Source organism: Staurois parvus, unplaced genomic scaffold, assembly GCF_062004578.1.
Source record: "Staurois parvus isolate SC_StPar_1 unplaced genomic scaffold, SC_StPar_1.0 ptg000243l, whole genome shotgun sequence".
In the NCBI taxonomy this organism is placed as follows: Eukaryota; Metazoa; Chordata; class Amphibia; order Anura; family Ranidae; genus Staurois; species Staurois parvus.
The window spans coordinates 15,549,577-15,572,592 of record NW_028318039.1 but is presented as its reverse complement, the minus strand read 5'-3'; the positions used below and the strand labels follow the sequence as shown (position 1 = coordinate 15,572,592).

At 39.5% G+C, this 23,016-nt stretch overlaps 1 protein-coding gene across 1 annotated transcript in view; it reads left to right on the top strand.

The window, feature by feature from the left end:
- ABCC4 (ATP binding cassette subfamily C member 4 (PEL blood group)) overlaps window positions 1-23,016 on the top strand; it is a 400,044-nt gene that overhangs the window by 304,420 nt on the left and 72,608 nt on the right. The window contains exon 27 of the mRNA XM_089680483.1: window positions 22,099-22,188. Within this exon, the coding sequence (XP_089536609.1) occupies window positions 22,099-22,188 (90 nt within the window). The remainder of the gene's footprint in view (window positions 1-22,098; window positions 22,189-23,016) is intronic.

The window sequence follows — 23,016 nt, the reverse complement described above, 5'->3', positions numbered from 1 at the left end:
GGGACGGCTGCAATTTGAGTCTATTCACAAGCGTGCGATAAGGTTTGTTAGAGAATTTATAGAATTTCTGTTTAGTCCAGGCAGGGGACTGGACAGTTTTGCAGAGGTCGAGGGCTTTGATTTGGTCAAATAGGTGGGTTACTTTCCGAAGCTGTGCTATAGACAGTTTGTCTAGAAGCCACCCTCCGCCTAGAGAGAGTTGTCTTAAAAGTGATTGTCTGTTGCTTACCGAGGCCTTCTTCAAACGAGCGCCCATAGAGATACAAAGGCCTCCAAAAACAGCCTTTACACTCATAGGGTCGAGGAGAAGGCAACTGAACCAACATTACATTGTAAATATGCATTCAGCCGCTGAGAGAGTTCCTCTCGAAGGTGGTCTGAATGCAGAAAACTCTCATTGAGACGCCAGTGACAGACTTTAGGGGGGAAGTAGGGAAAAGAAGATTAAGCAATAGAGAGGCATGATCTGAGCAAGTTATAGGGTTGATCTCTGAAGAAACCATAAAGGGGAGCAGGGGGGGGTGAAAAAAAAAATGATCCAATCGCAAGAACACATGATGCGGAGTAGAATAAAATGTGAACTGTCTATGGAGAGGATGCATAACCCGACAAGCGTCAAAAAGGCGATGCTCTCATATCAGTTTATGGAAAGTTTTTGAAGAGGAGCATTGTCTTTTCAAGGGAGTAGGTGGAAAAAGAACCTTTCTATCCTTTTGAGGAGACATAATCAAATTAAAATCCCCTCCGACAATCGTGTGGGGTGGATAGTGAACATAGTTTATCTAGCGTTTGAGAGAGAAATTTCAGCTGAGCAGAATTGGGTGCATACAGGTTCAAAAGGACAAGCAGGGAACTTTCGTACATACATTCCAATAAAATATAGCTATCCAGTGGGTCAACCCTGGAGGAGGAGACCTGCAGGTAGCATTTTTTCCAAATCAATATAGCCACTCAGGCTTTCCCGGAGGGGTCAAAAGCTGAATAGGACTGGGAAATTCCTACAGGCGAAGCGAAAAGAGCCATCCTGTTTGAAATGAGTTTCTTGAACAAATATAATATCTGCTCCCAAAGATCAGAACTCCTTCAGAGACATCCATCATTTTTGAATGGAGTTAAGACTTTTGACATTATGGGGTTTATTTACTAAAGCTGAAGAGTCCAAAATCAGACTCCCTTCTGCATAGAAACCAATCAGCTTCTAACCTCAGCTTGTTCAATGAAACTTTTTCAATGAAACCTGGAAGCTGATTGGTTTCTATGCAGAAGTGAGTCTGATTTTGCACTCTCCAGCTTTAGTAAATAAACCCCTATATGACAACAGCCTTAAAGTCATCATAAAACAGCATTATGTATATCAGCATCGATAAGGCAAAATAAAAAACAACAGGAATAGAAAACCAGGCAATTAACAAGGCAAGAAGCCTAATGCATAAAAATACATCATTCAAAACAAAGGCCATAAGGATCACGGCTAAAAACAAAGATATCAACAAGGATATACACCTGAGAAAAGTGTCTTGGACATTGAGGAATGCAAGGGTTTAGCTGGTATCTAGATCTTATGTGGGGTGGTGGAGGATCCGGATGGGGTTGGAGGTAGCGGAGGTGCCTCGTCCGGCAGAGGAGGGAGCCCCAGCTGTTTGAAAAAAAGAGTCCGCTTCATGCAGGTCATGGAGTGTTACTTGGGCATATCCTTGGAGACCACGAGCTTGAAGGGGAACCCCCACCGGTAGGGAACATGATGCTGTTGGAGATGAAGAGTGACCGGCTTCAGGACCCATCTTTTGGCCATGGTGATGGGAGATAAGTCACTGAGAATTTGTAGCCTGTCTTCCATGAATTCCAAAGATGGCTTATTACTAGTAGAAGAGAGCAGGGCTTCTTTACAGTCACAGTAATGAAAACATACGATAACATCCCTAGGCCTGGTGCCCTCGGAGGGTTTCAGACCTACCAACCTATGGGCCCGATCCAACCGCCAATCAACCTCTGGGACCCTAGAAGCTAGAGTGGTGAATAGGAACAACAGGTGGCGTCAGAGTTGAGAATCAGAGACCGTTTCAGCTATGCTGCGAATACAAATGTTCTGGCGGCGCTCCCTATTTTCCAAATCCTCCTGTTGAAGCTGTAATTGGGACACAGAGTGTTTCAGGTTGGCGCTGTCCTCCTCCAGAACATGGACATATTGTACCATTTCGCCAAATTTGGTCTCAAGGTGGTCTGTGCAGTCTCCTATCTGAGTGATTCCCCCCCACCCCCACCCCCCAAGCTACTGGGCCAATTTCCCAACTTCAGCAGAGATAGTGACAATAATATTATGGAAAAATACTTGCAGTTTGTCTTCTAAGGTGTCCACCATCAGAGCTGGGGTTGCTGGTGTGGGCTGTGAAGCTGCAGGGGGGGTCTGCGTCCATCCCATCCATCTCAGCAGGTCGCCTGGAGAGCTCACCAGGGCTGCCGCCGCTACTCGAGCCCGGGGCCGAGGGTCTTGAGGAGGCGGCATGGGCGGCTCTCAAATCCCGATTTTTTTTTTTTTTTTTCCCATGGAGATGCAGAACTATGTAAGGACCTGGAGGAAGGCGCTCCCAGATCTCTAGCAGCAGCAGAAGCTGAATGGGAGCGCTGGAGGTAGATCCGAGGGTCAGCAGAGCTCCGTTGTTAGGCAGCCGCCTTCTTGGACCTCCGTGCATGCGCCTTTATGTCTTTAATTTCATGATGATCTGCCTCTAGCATTTTGCTAGAGACTGCAAGGATACAGTTAAGGGCCCAGAGTTCAGCAGTGACAGGTACATATATCAGCCTTTTGTGAAGGCCCCTTTATGCAAGATCTACATCCCCTGAAGATTTTACACACGTGTTAGTTCATGGTGGGGAGAGCCATGAACAGTCACTTCCATATATAATATCCAAATGTACAGTAGTGTGCCGTGTCATAAAAAAAAGTCCAAAAAAAAAGTACTAAAATATGTCTTGTGAAAGTGTGGTCAGGATGTGTGCTACATAGTTGGTAGGTTCTACCTGTACGTGTATGTGTATATTATGTTGCTAGCAATTTACATATCTCTGTGCATTGTGTTCCTTGAGAAACGCATCCAAAAGTATTTTGAATTTATGTACACTTCCCTCTGACACCACTATCTGTGGAAGAGGGTTCCACATCTTTACCGCTCTAATACTAAAGAACCCCTTACACAGTTTAAGATTGAACTGCTTCTCATCTGTGGTCTCTTAGAGAACTGCTGCCCATCTCTAAGGTTCTCTAATAGTTTTTCTCCCAATTATACATTCACCAATTAAAGATTTGTATATTGCAATCACATCCCCTCTTAAGAACCTCTTCCCCAGGGAGAAAACGTTTTTAATTTTTGGAGTCATTCCTTCTAGCTTAGGTCCTCCAGCCCGCTTATTAGTTTTCTTGCATTTCTCTTGACTCTCTCCAATACAAGGACATCCTTCCTGAAGATTGGTGACCAGAAATGGACTGCATACTCAAGATGTGGCCAAACCAGAGCTTTGTAAAGTCTTAGCATTATAGTTTTATCCCTTGAGAGAGTATCCTTTTTAGTGAATAATATATGCCTTGCTTGCTGCAGCATGGCATTGCATGTTATTGCTGAGCCTGTGATCTACTAGGAACCCTTTCCATCCTCGATTCCCCCAGAGGTTCTACCCCTAGCGATTAACTTGCATGCACATTTTTAGCTCCCAAGTGCATTACTTTACATGTTTCAATATTAAACCCCAACTCCCGTATAGCTGCCCATCCCTCTGTTTTAACCACTTGGCAACCGCGCTATAGCTGAATGACGGCTACAGCACGGTTGTCCAGTTCTGAGAGGGCGTCTTATGATGTCCTCCCAGATCGTGCCTTCCTGCATGCCCCCAGCGGGGCGCACCAGGCGATCTCCATGATCACTGTGTCCTACAGACACAGCTGATCACATGATGTGGTAAAAGGCCAATCACAGCAGCCTTTTATCACGTGATCAGCTGTGTCCAATGACATAGCAGATCATCGGGTAATTGCAGTTGCCGGTTATCGGCTGCAGTTTCTTCACACTGTCAGAACGTGAGGAAAGTATTGCCAATAACCGGCAATTGTCAGAAAACAGTTCAGCACTGATGATCAGTGCCCAGCAGTGCCACCCACCAGTTCCACACACCTGTGCCCAGCAGTTCCACCCACATGTGCCAAGCAGTGCCACCCATCAGTGCCTAGCAGTGCCACCCACCAGTGCCTAGCAGTGTCACCCATCAGTGGCCATCAGTGCCCATCATTGCTGCATATCAGTGCCACCCATCAGTGCTGCCTATCCATTCCACCTCATCAGTGCCACCTATCAGTGCTGTTTATCAGTGCATCCTCATCAACGCACATCAGTGAAGGAAAAAAATTACCTGTTTGCAAAATTTTATAATAGAGTCAAAGAAAAACTTTTTTTTTCACATTTTTTGCTCTTTTTTTGTTTATAGCACAAAAAATAAAACACCCAGTGGCGATTAAATACCACTAAAAAAAAGCTCTATTTGTGTGAAAAAAAAATTATAAACATTTCATATAGGTACAATGTTGTATGACTGCGCAATTGTAATTCAAAGCATGACAGCGCTGAAAGCTGAAAATTGGCTTGGGCAGGAAGGGGGTGTAAGTGCCCAGTATGCAAGTGGTTAACAAGGTCTTGTATAGTTACTGTATCTTGTTGTGAAGTTATTGTCCTGCTTAGCTTTTAATCATCAGCAAACACTAAGATTTAACTATTTATTCCAACCTCTATATCATTTATGAACACGTTAACCAATTGCCACCCACAGTACATTTACTGCAGAGAGGTGGAACAGACAGGTTGGATTATGTACATGATCCAACCTGGGGCACGTAATGCGGCCCCTGGGGCACACAGCGCGCTGCTTTCCACGACCGCTGTGTCCCACGGACACATTGGATTGCGGCTCCCAGTTCCCGGCCACAAGTGATTATACTGGGATGATGCCTGAGGCATTTTATTCTCTAGCGCTGGTTCAAAATATATATAATGTTCGGGGGTTCTAAGTAATTTTCTACTTTACATGTAAACAAAAATGTCAGTAAAAGCCTGGTCTTGTATATTGAAAAAAAAATGATTTTCTCACAGTATGTCTCTTGTAATCTGTTGTGGCTGCCCTGATTTAATATCTCCTTTTTCCATGGATACATTTGTCTTATTCTTAAGTTTCTTAATTTAATTTCATATTTGTTCATTGTTTTCATTTTTTTGGATATGGATCTTCTTTTTTGAGTTATCTCTGTGAATAATTTTCTAATCATATTTCCAAATATATATATTCAAGGGTATCTTGTATACACACCTCCTAAATTGAAATTTTTTTTTTTTGCATTTTCCTAATTTGCACACTTAGTTGAGCTCTTTTCTTCCCCACTCCGTGATACTCTTAGAAATGATATTGTTGTGTCTTTCTCTTTTTTCATCATTTATCATTTATTTTTTTATATTTAGGCATATTAGGATTGGTTGTTTTTAAGTATTGAAATACATTGTTTTTATAATATAGGGTCTAATTCTAGGGTTAATCATTATGCTGATTTCCAGATTATAGGCTTTCTACATGTGTTTCTGGATTAAAGAGGCTCCCAGATGTTTATTTGAGTCCGTTTAACATAAGCATGGAATTTACATACATTTTTGCACTTCTTATAGAACTTCTGTATACATTCTAATAGTAGCAGGCTATACAGCTACAGGTATGTTTGGTGGGCTGTATAAGATCATAAAAGCAGATTGTATGGTGAAGCTTCTATTCAGTTTACCTTATTTTATTTTGTACCTGCTGTGTCTGCATGTCAGTAAACGTACATGTTTTCTTTCTTTAATTTGTTTCCAGCACTGAGTATGCATATGTATCTTTGAGCAGCACTAGGAGATAGGAGTGTTCTCTCCAATGACTCATCTGTACTTGATTTAACTCATGACTAATGATGCATATAAAACTGATAGAGGCATTCATTCCCATATCTACAACTAAGCTCTTTGGGGGTGAAACGCGTCAGGGTGTGACAGAAGGGAGGGTATTCAGCTAAAGCTGATTCTCACATCAGCATTGCTAGGTTAACGCGGATAGAGTGTGGCCCTGCTATTGTCTTGACATGAGAAAGAAAATGTTTCATTTCAGCTTCTCAGCTCACCTTTTCCCCCTCCCACCAGTAAGTTGACAGCCTTTTACATCACTAAAAAGGACGACTGTGGTCAAGTTATGGACATAAAAATATTAAATTTTAAACATTAAATATTCTTAATAAACCTTAAATAAACTTTAATTCTCTGTGGAACAATTCATCCTCCATGTTCATATTAGAAGCAGTGAAGTCATTCAAGCTGAGACTCAGCATTCTGTTTTCTTCCTGCTTCCTGGCCACCTTCCTGTATTAGAAAGAGAGAATGATGGCCTGCTGCCAGATCACTAATGACAAGGGGGGTTTATTGAGAGAAAGAGAATGTGAAACTAAAAGATTTCAGCTGCAAAGTTTAAGGGTGAATTGTCCTGCAACAGCTACAGCAGTCAGTGACAGCTTGTAACAGTTTTTTTGTAAAAACATGTATATACTTGCATTGCCTTTTCCTTTTGCACATTTTCATTTTATAACTTTATGTGAACCCTTATCTTGTAAAACAGTCTATACAGTTTAAATTAGAAATGAAAGGCAAAACATTTGTGTGTGTATATGTGTGTGTGTGTGTGTGTGTGTGTGTGTGTGTGTGTATATATATATATATATATATATATATATATATATATATATATATATATATATATATACACACACTACATTGTTAAAAGTATTAAGATGCCTGCCTTTATACTCACATGAACTTTAATGGTATCCCAGTCTTAGTCCGTAAGGTTCAATATTGAGTTGGCCCACCCTATAACAGCTTCAACTCTTCTGGGAAGGCTGTCCACAAGGTTTAGGAGCGTGTCTATGGGAATGTTTGACCATTCTTCCAGAAATGCATTTGTGAGGTCAGGCACAGATGTTGGACAAGAAGGCCTGGTTCGCAGTCTCCGCTGTAAAACGCCTGAATCCAATGATTTGGTGGGGTGTCCCAATGCTTTTGGCAATATAGTGTGTGTATATATATATATATATATATATATTAATTTATGCTGGAGTAGCAGAAACAGCAGAACACTGGTCTTCCTAGTAAATGGCTGTGCATGGGATAGGGGTGTCAGGACAAGTCTTATCTTTGGAGAAGATTTTAATAGGAAAGCAGGGGGACTGACAGGAACACTTGGAATTTCACACAAATTACTCAACTCAAAGAGAAAAGGATACTTTTCATACAATACAGTACAGTAGGCACATATCAGGAACAGGAAATGTTGGGTTTACATGTTCTTTAAGGTTTTGTGCTCTGTACATCAGTTTTCTTTCTTTTGGTTACTGCTGCATTAAACTCTCTGGGCAACTTTCCATCAAATGTAGTGAATATATGGAGGCATAGGCTCAAGTCCTAGTAGTTTCTTTGATCAGGATATGAAAGCCCTACAACCATTTATGTACTTGACAATTTCAAATCATAATTCAATAAATATACAAATGCCAAGCAGAAATTGCATTGCTCTGTGTTATATGACACGTTTTTGCATATAAAAATGGTAATAAATCAAGTGAAAACAAAATCAGAATAGGAGAGGCCAGCATTTCAAACACATTGTGCTAATATAACTTAATTAAGGAACTGATTATTTTGCAAACTGTTCATGCCACTACTCATATTGCCCATGCACATGTTATTGTAACAAATGGAAAAACCTAATCATCCTCTGGCTTTATTGTTTAGATTTCAGCACATCTGTAACTGGTAGAGTTTTTAATTACAGACCACCAGCAGGATCCATGTGCCTATTGTTCACATTTATTTTAATTTCAATTTAATTTCAATTAATTTGACATTCATTTTTTAACTGAATCATTATAAAATACCTCTTAAGAGCATAGTTATTTTGTATGTTTCTATGCTATATGGTAGAGTAAATTTACATGATATGCTGAAAACGTATACAACAGGACCTGTTACCATTAATGAGTGAAAGCAACCTTTTATTCAGTAGTCCAATTTTATGTCTGAGTTACTTGAGACAAGTAGATGTATGTACAGGCTAGCTGGGGCCTCAGTGATGTTGGTAGGCCCCACAGTTGCTCAACTCAGTAAATGAATCGTAGACTGTAAATATAAAAACCATATAGTTACATTTAGCATTTTGTTCAAGATTTGTATTGGTGGGTTCAGATGGATAGCTTAGCCACCACTTGTTCTTGAGATGTTGCCTTTAATAACATTTTACATTTCCAAATGCCAATTAGTAGTTATTTAAGGACATGATGTAGACATTTTTGGTGAAATTTACACTTATGCAGTTCTAAAAATACCCCCTTCCCCACAGGCTAGCTATACATACCATAAGATCGAGCTTTGCATTAAAGTGGTATTAAACCCAAAAACAGAAATGTCATATATTGCAGCTTACCATTCCTTAGATGTGGTTTCATTTTTAGACTTTTTTTTTTTTTTTTTATGACCCAACCACACTTTCAGTCTTATGGTGTCTGCATTGTGGATGAAGTAGTAAAGCAGACACTGGACTTGATAAACAAATTCAAGCTTAACTCCAGTTAACACTTACAGCAAACCATTTTTTCCTTTTGAATAAAGGTTTCACATATAGTAAGTGAAGAAAAGCTGACCATGTAAGCAACCCTGTCAGTGGTAAAAATGACAAGTGAAGCAATTCTGAGTACTCGTGATTAACCCACCTACGAGAGAGAGTCCAAACAAAGCGTATCTCCAAATGACACGTATCGCTAAGGACTTTGTAAGGACTGACAGCTCTGTAGTGAAGATCATTCAAATGTCATTTCTTATCACTCCCTTGTATGCTGCGCCAGTGCTGCCCTCTTCAGACTGGAAAATCTTGAAAACAGACATACAAAGTAAACAAAAGGGCACAAAGGCTTAGTGCATTACCATAAAAAACGTTCTTAATGAGAAAAAAGTAATGAGTGCATGCCCACAAAAGTCAGACAACTAAGCAATATAGACTAGACCCAAGCGGCAGGGTAGTCCTTGTAACACGTTTCAAGAGATGAACTCACTTCATCAGAGCAAAAAAGATGCTCTTATGAAAAGGGTTTGTCCCTTGAAACATGTTAGCTGGCGAGTCTTGTTGATGCCAGGGTAGTGTTGATACTTAACCATATGAGGACTACCCTGCCACTTGCTTCTGTTCTATATTGCTTAGCAGCCTTTGGCCCTTGTGAGTATGCACTCATTACTTATTTCTCTTTATGAAAGTTTTATCTGGTATTGCAGTAGGCCTTTCCAACTGCGAGAGAGGCCTGATAAGGGCAGAAACAGCCAGCAGGTCGATGAGGTGTTTTGTGAAGCAAGAAATAGTTTGAGAGATCTGTGAGCTGTTTGGTATGCTGAGACGCTGCTAGGTTTCTGTGACCTTTTCTGGACCTTAAACTTCTGAACTTTAAATCCTGTGGTTGGACAAGTTTATGCTACTGGTGAATCGAAGCTTTATTTTATACAAGATGGGTTGTTTTGTTGGGTTACACTGAGGATAAGCTGTTTGTTTGCCCTTTTTAAAGAAATAAAGACTGTATTAACCACTTCCCGACCGCCCTATAGCAGAACTACTGCTACAGGGTGGCAGGGCTGTACAAAATCATGTAGATATACGTGATTTTGTGTTTCCGGGTAGGGGCACGCATGCGCTGCAAGTGTCCTACCCACGCTGCCATTGGTGGCTACAGCTGTAGATCACTGGGTCCCGGACGGAGATGCCCCGTGGCACCCGGCGATCGCTGAGTATCACTGACGGGGGAGAGGTCTGTATTTAAACAATACAGATCTCTCCCCTGTCAGCTCCAGCATGCTGTTTTGTATTGCTCTGCATAGTATAGCAATACAAAACATCTTGCCTCCCTGGTAAAACACAGCACACAGTAAAGCACACACAGCACACAGTTAACACTTTGATTGTCCCAGATGTTAACCCCTTCCTGCCCAGTGTCATTAGTACAGTGCCAGTGTTTTTTATTAGCACTGATTACTGTATTAGTGTCACTGGGGATGTCAGTCACAGTTAGCCAGTTTCCCCCCAGTGTCAGAATGCCAGCCGCAGTCGCTGATATACGCCATTACTATTTGTAGACGCTCTAACTTTCACGTAAACCAATTAATACGTTTTGGGATTTTTTTTTTAGCAAAGACATGTAGCTAAGTATGTTTTGGCCTAAATTTATGACAGAATTTGATTTTTTAAATTTCTTTACTGGATTTGTTTTATGGCAAAATGTCAAAAATATTGTTTTTTTTTTTTTTTCCAAAATTGTTGGTCTTTTGTGGTTTATAGTGCAAAAAATAAAAACCGCAGAGGTGATCAAATACTAACAAAAGAAAGCTCCATTTGTAGGGAAAAAAAGGACATACATTTCATTTGGGTGCCGCGTTGCGTGACTGCGCAATTGTCAGTTAAATTAATGCAGCGCTGTATCGCAGAAAATGGCCTGGTCAGGAAGCGGGGTAAATCCTCTGGAGGGCAAGTAGTTAAGGTATGGTTGGCTAGTGATCCGGACCCCAAGTATTAGACTAGTTTACCAAATTTGGCTAGCATGTGGCATATCAGAAATCTAATTGTTGATTAACTTGATTTTCCTAAAACGTACAATGAATGTGTCACACCATTTTTAACATTAAGATCCAATCTCATTATTAAATTTCCTCTCTTGTGAATTTGGCAGGGGAGCACCATGATAATTCTTACATATTATTTATACAACTTTCTTCAGAGCACAGCAGACATTCCTGCTTTCCATCTTTGTGTCACACCATTTTTAACATTTAAGATCCAATCTCATTATTAAATTTCCTCTCTTATGAATTTGGCAGAGGGACACCATGATAATTCTTACATATTATTTATACAACTTTCTTCAGAGCATAGCAGACATTCCTGCTTCCCATCTTTATGGTATTTCTTCCTCCTTCAATACCCCAAATAGTACTAGTATACGCCTCTGTAAACCCCATCATTGTTGTTTTCTGAACTTTTACTATGCTGGCCGGTGCTTTATTTTCTTTAAATTTTTTACTTCTGTTTGATTTCTTTTTTCTTTCTTTTATATATATAAGACTTTCAATTATATGTCTTGAATTTCTAATTCTACATTTGTTTAATAGTTTGGTTTAGGTATTCCGTACAGCATTCTAATTTCTGTATGGTTCATTGAAGGACACTGCGGATGGTAGATTATCCATTACTTGTGGGTTTATATAGTATGACCTTCAAGGGGAGGATGCTAGATGCAAAAAAGGCATCCTAAAAGGCAATCCCTTGAGGTAGCCAGAACCCCCAACTATTCAGTTTTTCTTACCTCCGGAGTCCTCCTCCAGAAGGTGGCACTATAAACCCATGACTAGTGGATTATATTCTATCATTGGCTGCGTGTCCCAGTAAACTCAGAAAATATGATTTTACTGTGAGTTCATTCCTAATTGGATTTTTGTTTTTATCCCTACACCTTGACCCTAATTTACTACAGAAATAGAGCTATTTTGCTTTTAAAGTGAATATCTTATTCATACAGTACAGGACAGGAGTTGATTCTTAGATCGTGGGTTATAGGCTGCTACCTCCAATGATTGGACACTGACAAAAGCTTTGCTGGGAACCGCCTCCCAGTGTACCTATATAACCTTGCCTACTTTGTGAGCCTTCAATTTTTTGCTAGTGTCCTTAGTTGATGGACCTCTTCTCCTGTTAGAGAAGATGTTTTTCTATTTTTCACCTGTTTTCCTTCTTTGTTCAGCTGACACTGCTGTGAAGATCTGACTGCTTATTGCCTTGTGGCTCACTAACCGTTTAACAGTTTCTAGATCAGTCACCCTTGATGTACATCTTGGGAACCATATCCAGACCCCGCAAAAACGTGGTTGGCCTGTAATGTTTGCTTTGAGCACTGAATCATGCATTCTGTGCTGACCTACAACAAGTAAATTAACTACAGGGTGCTTTACATTTCTAGGGCACGTTCCATTCTTATGTCACCCAGAGCCTGAAGACTACATCAGGGGTATATCCACCCTGACAGGCAAAGCCTGGATACTGTAGTAGATACTACACTGTGTAATTGTATGCTACAAGAAATCCTCTGCAGTGTTAGGCACACAAGAGATTTTTAAGGCACAGGTTACAATTTTAGTATTTTTTTTTCCTGACTATTATTGTTGTGTGACTTACTTGGCCTGAGGCCCCATTCAAAAAAGGTTAGAGAATATGTATTGGAATGCATATGCATGTCAAGTCCCAAGATTTGCTGGTAGTCATCAGAAATGAAACCTGAGTTTATTTAGCTTGCTGCAGAGAAGCTAGAAAAACTCTGTGTCTGCTAAAAATCAGACTGAACTACCTAAATGACCACACAGCTTTCATTTTTTTCTACAAATTAAAAAGTAAAAGCCCGTTTGCTTCATCCCATCTGACAAAGCATCATGTATTTATTGCCATTGTGTACTGCAGTCCAAGGTTAGTCTTCACTGATGAAGCAGAAATTAGCATCTCAACAGGTGTAAAACATTTGCTTATAGCACACATAAATCTGCAGGAACATGGGAGCCATGTGGGCTCTGTATGGAAACTTTGGCTAAGAAAGAAGTGCCCCTCAGATTGGTCATCTGACAATGAAGCGAATGATGCATTTGGCAGTTATTGAGGATAAATATATGTATATGTTTCAGAAATGTATGCTGACAGAAGCATAATACAGTTTTTTTAATCTTTGTTGTATACTCAGTATTTTAATGTGTGTTTGATAGTACAGCAGTATTTGAGATGGGGAGCCACCTTCAAAACAAAAATGATGGGTACAGGCTTGGCACATAGCAGGTTTCTTCTGTTAGTACATAATATTTGTGTTTTAGCACCTATCAGAAATCTAAATTGTGTTTTCCTTTTCCTAATAACATTTAAGAAAAAGCACATGTAAGGATAAGTCTTTCCATGGAATGCATTACACACAACACTATTCCCATGGAACTGCCACATCTGTGCATTGCTATGTATTCCCATTACATCACTCGCTCCTTAGATCCATATGTGCCTCTGTACCATTCCTGCATGAGCTGCCTTTACCATTCAATAAATGTAGCAGATTAACGCAGTATGAGTACGTTCAAGTGACCTGGAAACAGACTATGATTAAATTATTAACTTGTCTATGAAAAAGACTCAGAATGGGTTGGGGTAAAAACAGGTGGTTAAGAGGCATTTTTACCACTCTTTTTAGACTGCAAAGGCAGCCAGATGGAGTTGTAAACATGGCATGGCTTCAATGCTCTGCTTTATAGCCACTGCAAAAATTATACCCCCTCCCCCGTCACATTTGGCAGGCAGTACCACCACCGAACATGATCTATTCAAATAAACGGGGCCATGCAGCAACTGGCTTGCAACCATATGCATGCATGCACTTGTGGCACAATGGTGCTACACTTACAGGGTTAAAAGAGGTGGGAGACGTTGACACATGGACTCCTTAGTATCCACCACTTATCAAACGCCTCCGAAGAGTAGTTCACCATAGTTTGTCTTTCAGCTAACTGCGCTACAACATAGACTCTTAAGCCATGCCCAAGAATGACAACAGTAAAACATGCCTGTGCAATTGTATGTGCTGATATTACTACTTATAGTCTTCTCTAGAAGTGCATGCAACAGGGTGACATACAGGAACACAATAGGGAGAAAGGTACAGAGACTAACAGGAAATGCCAGAACAAGGATCTTCATGCTAGGATCATCCAGTGTTTTTTAATGAATGAGGTAGATTGAAAGCATTTAAAGTTACACTTATAATTAATTTATTAAAGATTATATTAGAATTTAGCAATTGAGTTGAAATCTACTTTAAGCATCATTTGCAAGAATCACATAGCCAATGGTGTGTAATGATCCATGTGGATACTTTCTTGTACCTAATGTTCAACCATTCCTTTTGTCACTGTGCGAAAGCTGCATAAATATTGCAAGAATCTTTGATAGCTTGTTAAAGATAGACAGTTTTAATCGCATAAAATATATCTGCTCTCTGAATATTCCTAAAGGATAAGTTCACCTTTGGGAACATGTTAAATGTTCCACCCATTTTTAGGGTGGAACATGTAACATGTTTCCATTGCTGCTGCTCGCTGCCCCCCCTCCTCCCTATGACAGAATAATGGGGAGAAGATCCTGTACAGGCTGTCACTTTTTAAAAACAGCATGGCCGTGCAGGGCTCCACCCTCACGGCCACATCATTCAATCACAGAGCTCTATGAATGAATGAACTACAAGTCCCAACAGCCTTAGCAGCTATCAACTTGTAGTTCTCAATAAACTGCCACGGCACTGTGAAGTGCTGTTGTAGTTTATTGATTCTACATGTTAGTATATCTGCTTGCCCGTACATCCCGTACGGGCAAGCAGATATACTGGCTGGTCTGCAGTGCAGAAGACCTGCATGACCTGGTCGCTGGTGCAATGCTTTACAGGCTCCTGCAACCAAAAATAAATAAATGCACATTTTTTTACTTGCAAAAAAAATGTGCATTTATTTTTGGTCAAAAGGTGAATTTATCCTTTAATCCAACTATTCCTAATCTCTGTCTGGTGCCTTCTTTTGCAATTTTAGTTACAAGTCCTATATAACCTATTCTATGAAGAGCCACTGGTTGTCAGTCTGCGGTTTTAGTATGAACAAAGAATAGTAAAGAACATAAATATATTGTACATAAAAGCAAGTCATCTATTATTAAATAAATTGCTTACATGCTTTCCTTTTAGGAAATTATTTTGTTTACCAGCAAAAGCTTATTTGTTGCCACACAGGTTTGATTGAAGTTGGGCTAATTAAAAAAAAAAAAAAATTGGAACCAAATCTGTGGCATGTTAAAACATTTGCATTTTTTAATATTTGTTTAAAATGCCGCTAATTCAATCTGTAAACACTTCAGTGAATTACAAGATTAAGACTATGTACATATTGGTCTTATTTAAAAATATATCATAATTAAAGAATAAAATTTTTACTTAGCAAGGAAAATTGCTTAAACATGTCATGTTTGAATAATACAAATTAACATGTGAAAATAATAAACACAATTATGATATCGAACAAAAACAAATTGGTACATTTTAAGTTTAAGGCAATTGGTTTTGTCGTCTACAAAAAATATTGCAAGCCTTTTTAGAGATGCAGCTTTAAAGTGTTAAATGTATTAGACCCTAATTAAAAAAAATAATTTAGTGGGGTTATACTTCTTCTAGGGGTATGATCACAAAACACACATACGTATTCAAATGAAATCAATGTTTCTGAAAATGTTACCTTCATTCATATGTTCTAAAATGCTAAGGTTACTTTTTTATTGTTTTCACCACTGAAAATAAACTAAAACTGTAATATTTTCCCTAAAGTAAAATTTGTTCTACAGTATCATTGTCCAAAAGGAGAAAGCCAGATGAATGAACTTTAATTTTAAAGCTTCACATTTTTTTTTAGACTACAGCATACAAAGGTCTCAGAGACACAAGAAATTCCAGAACTTCATGTTGCATGTTTCTCTATGCCAATTTAACCACTTGCCGCCCTGCCACTGTAGATATACGGCGGCAGGGCAGCACGGGCAGAAACAGTGACAGACAGCACAGCTGAAGTAGCTGTGCTGTCTATCAGTTCCCTGACAGCTCGAGGACGAGCTGATCAAGAAAGAAGAGTTTCTCTCTCTCGATCAGCGGTGTCCCGTGCAGCACACCCCCCCCGCCCCCTAGTAAAACACTCCCCCTCACACAGATAACCCTTCCCTGCAAAATAAAGTTAACCCCTTCCTCCCCAGTGCCATTACTACAGTGTCAGTGTTTTTTTTTTTTTTTTCTTTTGCACTGATCACTGTATTAGTGTTTTTGGGGATGTCAGTGACCCCAAGTCAGTACCCCCCAATGTCAGAATGTCCGCCGCAGTCCCTCCATAAGTCGTTGGTCGCTGCCATAAGTCACTGATCGCCGCCATAATTCGCTGATCGCCGCCATTATTATTATAAAAAAAAAACTAAAAATCCCAGTATCTTTCCCACCATTTGTAAATGCTATAACTTTCACGTAAACCAATTAATTTACACGTATTGTTTTTTTTTTTTTAGCAAAGACATGTCCCAGAATGCATTTTGGCAGAAATTTATGACTAAATTTGATTTTTGCATTTTTTTTTACTGGACATGTGTTATAGCAAAAAGTCCAAAATATTTTTTCTTTTCCTCAAAATTGTCAGCCTTTTTTTTTATAGCGCAAAAAATAAAAACCGCATAGGCGATCAAATACCACCAAAAGAAAGCTCTATTTGTGGGGAAAAAAAGGATGTAAATTTAATTTATGTACCGTATTGCATGACCGCGCAATTGTCCGTTAAACTAGTGCAGCACTGTATAGCAGAAAAATGGCGTAAGTTGCAGTATTTATACCATAGTTTGTAGACGCTATAACTTCCACACAAAGCAATCAATATACACTCATTGGGATTTTTTTAACCAAAAACATGTAGCAGAATACATTTTGGCCTAAATTTATAACCAACTTTGAGTTTACTATATATTTTTTACAGCTGAAAGTAAAAAATATTGTTTTTCTTCAAAATTTTTGGCCTTTTTTTGTTTATAGCGTGAAAAATAAAAAGAGCACAGATTATCAAATACCACCGAAAGAAAGCTCTATTTGTGTGAAAAAAAGGATGTAAATTTTGTTTGGGTGTAGCATTGTATGACCGCGCAATTGTCAGTTGAATTAGTGCAGCACCGAGTAGCAAAAAGAGGTCTGGTCATTAAGGGGGGTAAATCCTCTGGAGCTCAAGTGGTTAATACCTGGTGCATTTTGTGGAGAATTTCTATTACTACCTATAGTGCAGTATTACATTTACACATTATTGCTTTGTCATCAGAAATAAATTAGTTGGTTGCTATTTGTTTTTATGTGATACATGATGATCACAATTTACTTGTTTAACACAGGGATTAAAACCTTGATTTTAGCCATGTGACTCTCATATTCAAATCTCATTGAAGTAAAATAAACTAACTTTTTGAAACTAAGGTTCCTTATCCTGGCATGTTAGGTTTGTGAATTGATCCTATGTAATGAAATATACATCCTGTAATATTGACCTATAGAACCTTAAAGTGGAACTTCAACTTAAATTGTCTTGAAGTGTAGGAGCCTCTGTCAGCTTTTTATTGTCTTCTTTGTCCAAGTTGGTTTTATTTAACCTCAATTCCTATCCTGTTGACGACAAGTAGTCATAGGGACAGTGAATGAGAGTAATCTTTTCAACAAGAACAGAGCAAACAGTTTGCAGTTAGAGCAATGAATAAGAATTGGTTAGAAATTCTGTAAGGCTTTTTTTTTATTACTGCTTGTGCACTTTTTGGAAAGATTTACTCTCATACCTACACATGCATCCATGCAAACTAAACCCCTTTATTTTGCATGGAATGCCTGTTCAAACCGTGAGCCTTTTGCTGAAGTGGATTTTAGGATACAATTTGGTAGGACGAAGGACTTTTAATAATATGCAGAGAGGTTGTGTTTTAGGTAGATCGCATTACAAAAATGCAGGGAAAGGGATGGAGACCTGAAAAAGATAGGTCCCTTAAAATTGATTTTATGCTCTCCATATGTGAAAAAATTATTTTACAATACTACACATTTGGGGAATGTAAAGAGGAAAGGGTCGCCGCTACTCCCAACCAGCCCAGGTGAATAAATAATCAGGAGCAGTGTCAGCCTACATGTCTCCACCAAACCACACACCCTAATGCATTTCACCCTGCCCATCAGGGCTTAGTCTATGGCTCTATCACTAAACCCCAGTGGATGGGGTGAAATGCATCAGAGTTTGTGGTTTGGTGGAGACATGTAGACTGATGCTGCTCCTTATCATTTATTCATCTGGGCTGGTCGGGAGTAGTAGCAATCATTTCCGCTTTACATTTAATAGCACTCTGGATTGGTATCAGAATAACCCTGTACCCCATGCTCTGGGACACAGGAATATGCTTTCACCTTTACTTTGAGCGGCACCATAAGCAATACACAGTTGGGGAATGTTAAAGTGGACCAATGCTCAAATGTTAACATAAACTCTTGTTTGGATGGCTGGATAGGATATATTGGAAGGGTTAAAAGATGCTGTTGCAGGAAGGGTTAAAATATGTTGCAGTCTCATTTTAGTGTTGACCATGTGTGGAAACCTAGATACATGGACAGGTGTTAAAGGGAAGGATCAACGCTCAGACTTTCTAGCCTAGAATCAGACCTAAGAGGTTACTCACATATCAATGCCTAGATATTCTGTATCACATTCCACGGTTGCAGTGTTGTAGGCCAGGGGTGGGCAGTTCATTTTCTCAAGGGGCCATATGTGGACTGTTGTGGAGGGCTGAACTTAATTCTGCTCAAGATTAATTTTGGACCTGGTAAGGTCTGTAAGTACGTAAACATATAAAAAAAAACACCTAGCACTAAATAATAGGTATGAAATAGGTCATGAAATAGGTCCCTTTCGGAGGAGTGATTGAGGGTGCTAAAAATTTGAACTGCGGTTTTACTGCCTCCCAGCCACCCATCCAAACTGTAAAGTAACAGCCGAAAAGACAGTTCACTTGCCATAGCCAAGGCATTTTTAAGTTGCAGTGCAAAGTTTAAGAAGCAGCACTGCTTGTCAATATCATCCATTGAGTTCAGTCAGGCCATGTCACAACTGTGTGCAACACATGCATTTGGGGTGTGGTATTGAGGCATTATGTGGTAAAATCAGGCAGTGAGGAGGAAATATAACACTTCCTCACTGCCTGTCATATGCCCCCTGAAAAGCACTGTGACTGGAAGGAGGAAGTCTGACATTACTTCAGCAGGGATATCTGCAGATCCTGACCTGGAATGAAGAACAGGTGCATGGCTCCTGAGTTTTGCAGCATGCAGGCGCTAACACAGGAAATATTTGACCAGGTAGCAGGGTGGGGAAAGAACATTGGAACGCCTTCTAGACAAAGCTTTCCTGCCGGAGCTGAGCCTCCCGCTGTACCAATTAGCATTTTAGGTTCTCTACTTCAAGTTCTTGCAGCTCTCCATAGGGACACCTGGCCGTATGCCTCTCTGAGCCTATCAGCAACCTCAGTGGGGAAGCTGACAGGCTCAGAGAGGCCTGATGACAGTGGAGTCATCAAGGGCTGGATAGGAGCAGCCAAAGGGCGGGATGAGGCCCTTGGGCTGCAGTTTGCCCAGGTCTGTTTTTAGAAGTTAGTAAAAGTATGATTAATTCAGCATGGTGTCTAAATAATACGCATTTGTGCCTCACAGCATTGTGGTACTAATGTCTATTCCAACCAGGGATACCTTGCATGCTGCTCCTGGGGTTACTTTAGATTCCATAAATTTGACTGCTTTAAACCATACTGGTAAATGAAGTGGAATATAACCAAATGGTCCCTAAAGTGTGTATTTATGCTTTAGTGATAGGGGCAATTATATTGTAAACTGCTTCGAGCAGGTACTGATATGAGTGGGCTGTGTTTCCAAGTACTGTTAAATGTGATGACAATATGGGACATATTTATAAAGTGGTGAATGTGACTTCATCAAACACACACACAGATATACAGTATATATACAGTGAAGGAAATAAGTGTTTGATCCCCTGCTCATTGTGAATGTTTGCCCACTGTCAAAGAAATGATCAATCTAAAAATCGAATGGTAGGTGTATTGTAACACTGAGAGACAGAATAGCAACAAAAAATTCAAAAGAAATGCATGTCTAACAAATTATGCACTGATTTCCATGTTCATCTTCACTAAACATGACTTAGTACTTGGTGGCAAATTCCTTGTTGGCAATCACAGAGGTCAGACGTTTCTGTAGTTGGCCATCAGGTTTGCACACATTTCAGGAGGGATTTTGGCCCACTCCTCTTGGCCAATCCTCTCCAAGTCATTAAGGTTTGGTGGCTGACGTTTGGCAACTTGAACTTTCAGCTCCCTCCACAGATTTTCAATCGGATTAAGGTCTGGAAACTGGCTAGGCCACTCCAGGACCTTAATGTGCTTCTTCTTGAGCCACTCCTTTGTTGCCTTGGCCATGTGTTTTGGGTCATTGTCATTCTGGAACACCCATCCACGACCCATTTTCAATACCCTGGCTAAGGGAAGAAGGTTCTCACCCACGATTTGACGATACATTGCCCCGTCCATCGTCTCTTTGATGCGGTGCAGTTGACCTGTCCCCTTAGCAGAAAAACACCCCCAAAGCAGAATGTTTCCACCACCATGTTTGACAGTTAGGATGATGTTCTTGGGGTCATAGGCAGCATTCCTCTTCATCTAAACATGGTGAGTTGAGTTGATGCCAAAGAGCTCGATTTGGTCTCATCTGACTACAACACTTTTAACCAGTCCTCTTCTGCTGCTGCATCATTCAGATGTTCAGTGGCAAAGTTCAGATGGGCCTGGACATGTGCTTTCTTGAGCAGAGGGATCTTGCGGGCACTGCAGGATTTCAATCCTTGTCGGCATAGTTTGTTACCAATTGTTTTCGTGGTGACTGTGGTCCCAGCTGCCTGGAGATCATTGACAAGATCCCCACATGTAGTTCTGGGATGATTCCTCACTGTTCTCATGATCACAGACACTCCACGAGGTGAGATCTTGCATGGTGCACCAGACCTAGGGAGACTGCCAGTTGTTTTGAGTTTCTTCCATTTGCGAATGATTGCACCAACTGTTGTCACCTTCTCACCAAGCTGCTTGGCGATAGTTTGGTAGCTCAGTCCAGCCTTGTGTAGGTCTACAATCTTGTCCCTGACATCCTTGCGCAGCTCTTTGGTCTTTGTCATGGTGGAGAGTTTGGAATCTGATTGTTTGATTGCTCTTGTGGACAGGTGTCTTTTATACAGGTAACAAAATGAGATTAGCAGGACTCCCTGTAAGAGATTGCTTCTAATCTCAGCTTGTTACCTGTATGAAGGACACCTGGTAGCCAGAAATCCTGCTGAATGATAGGGGATCAAATACTTATTTCCCTCATGAACATGCAAATCAGTGCATAATTTGTTAGAAATGCATTTCTTTTGAATTTTTGTTGCTATTCTGTCTCTCAGTGTTACAATACACATACCATTCGATTTTTAGACTGGTCATTTCTTTGTGAGTGGGCAAACCTTCAAAATAAGCAGGGGATCAAATACTTATTTCCTTCACTGTATATCCCTAAATATGTATAGACAAAGTGAATACATCAAATACTTCTACAGATCAATTCATAATACAACAGTATTTCTATCTTGTCTCTTTGTAGTATAATATATGTAATAGCCAGCACTTAACATAATTTTGGCCTTGTGGATGATGAGATTATTTTCATATGAGGCCTGTTAACAGCTGTCATAAACTCTGTTTTAATAAATTCAGTTTTCTATATAAAATGTTAAAGATAATTTATGAAATAAAATTTGGAAACAATGTGATACAGCGTATAACATAATCACAAAAGCACATTTACAAATCAGGTTTGTGATTTCAACTTCCTTCCAGATGCAGAGTCAAAGCCCCCAAAAAAGCTTGCAAACTTCAAAGTCTGATTTCAGTTGAGCCTTTGAAAAAAAAAAATCACATTCAAAAAAATAGTCAGGATATTTATCGATTGAAAAACAGACATACCTAACCTAAGATAACAGGCCTGTTTCAGACCGGCGCTGTTCGGTGTATTATATCACGGCAGGCAATTAAGTAGTACATTTATTCTACAAGATTATGTGTGCAAATACAAATGAATAGACCGTGAATAGGAAAATATTACCATGACAGTAGAAAACCATCAGAACCAAACAAAAAAAGAATAGATTTTCCTTACAAAGGAAAGATCGTGCTATTTCGTTCTCTTCTATAATACAATCATTTATTTGTATGATTTATTTCTTTCACATATTTCATTTTATTTTTAAATAACAGGAGCCTGTGTTATTCACTGGGACAATGAGGAAAAACCTTGATCCCTTTGACGAGCATACTGATGAGGAACTCTGGGATGTTTTAGAAGAGGTATAAAACATAAAACGTGTATCATTTATATTTGTAGAAATTTTAAAGAAAATTGGGATGTCTTTCCTTAATGCATTTTATCTGTTGTCTTATGCAGCATTGATGGTAGGGCTGTTTCATTGTAAACGGACTCATTAAGTTGCTCCCCATACCCAGTATTATTTTATATTTTAAATTGAAACAAATGTAAATGGCTATTTAAAAGCAACGTTTTTTAAAAATATATTTAAAGTGAAAATAATGCTAATTCAAGCTATTCTGTTAAAAACTGAAATTATATGATTGTGATATAAAGCAGTACTCAGCCTCTGTTCTGATTTCAGTTGCGGGTAGTCCTTGGCTGATGGTTAGGCAGACAATCAGAGAAGAGGGACTCAACCAGGAAAAGATTTAGACACTGAACTTCCATCCTCTTATCTGTGTTTGTCCCTTAAATTTATACTGCACACTCTCTTCTACTGCTTGGGCTTCACAGATTCTGCAATCAAAACCCAATTCCCAGTCTTCTACTGCTTGAATGCTATAGAGGTTAATGACGTTATCCTGGAGAGAAAGAAAAAAATCAGATCCTAGAGTGTATAATTAATACTGAAGCCAAGAGTAATCATTAGCTGAAATAAGTACCCTCTGCTGATGTTGCTGATGTGCACCACTCCTGTTTTGTGTGTGAACCATGCTTTTCTCTTTGAGTAAGGCCTGTCTAGTTGGAGGACAGGTTTCATGAAATCCAATAGCTAAAATATGTAAAAAAAAAAAAAAAAAGCAATCTTCACCCCTACAATATTTGTATATAACTATTGGTATCTTCAGTTTTATTCTTTATATGTA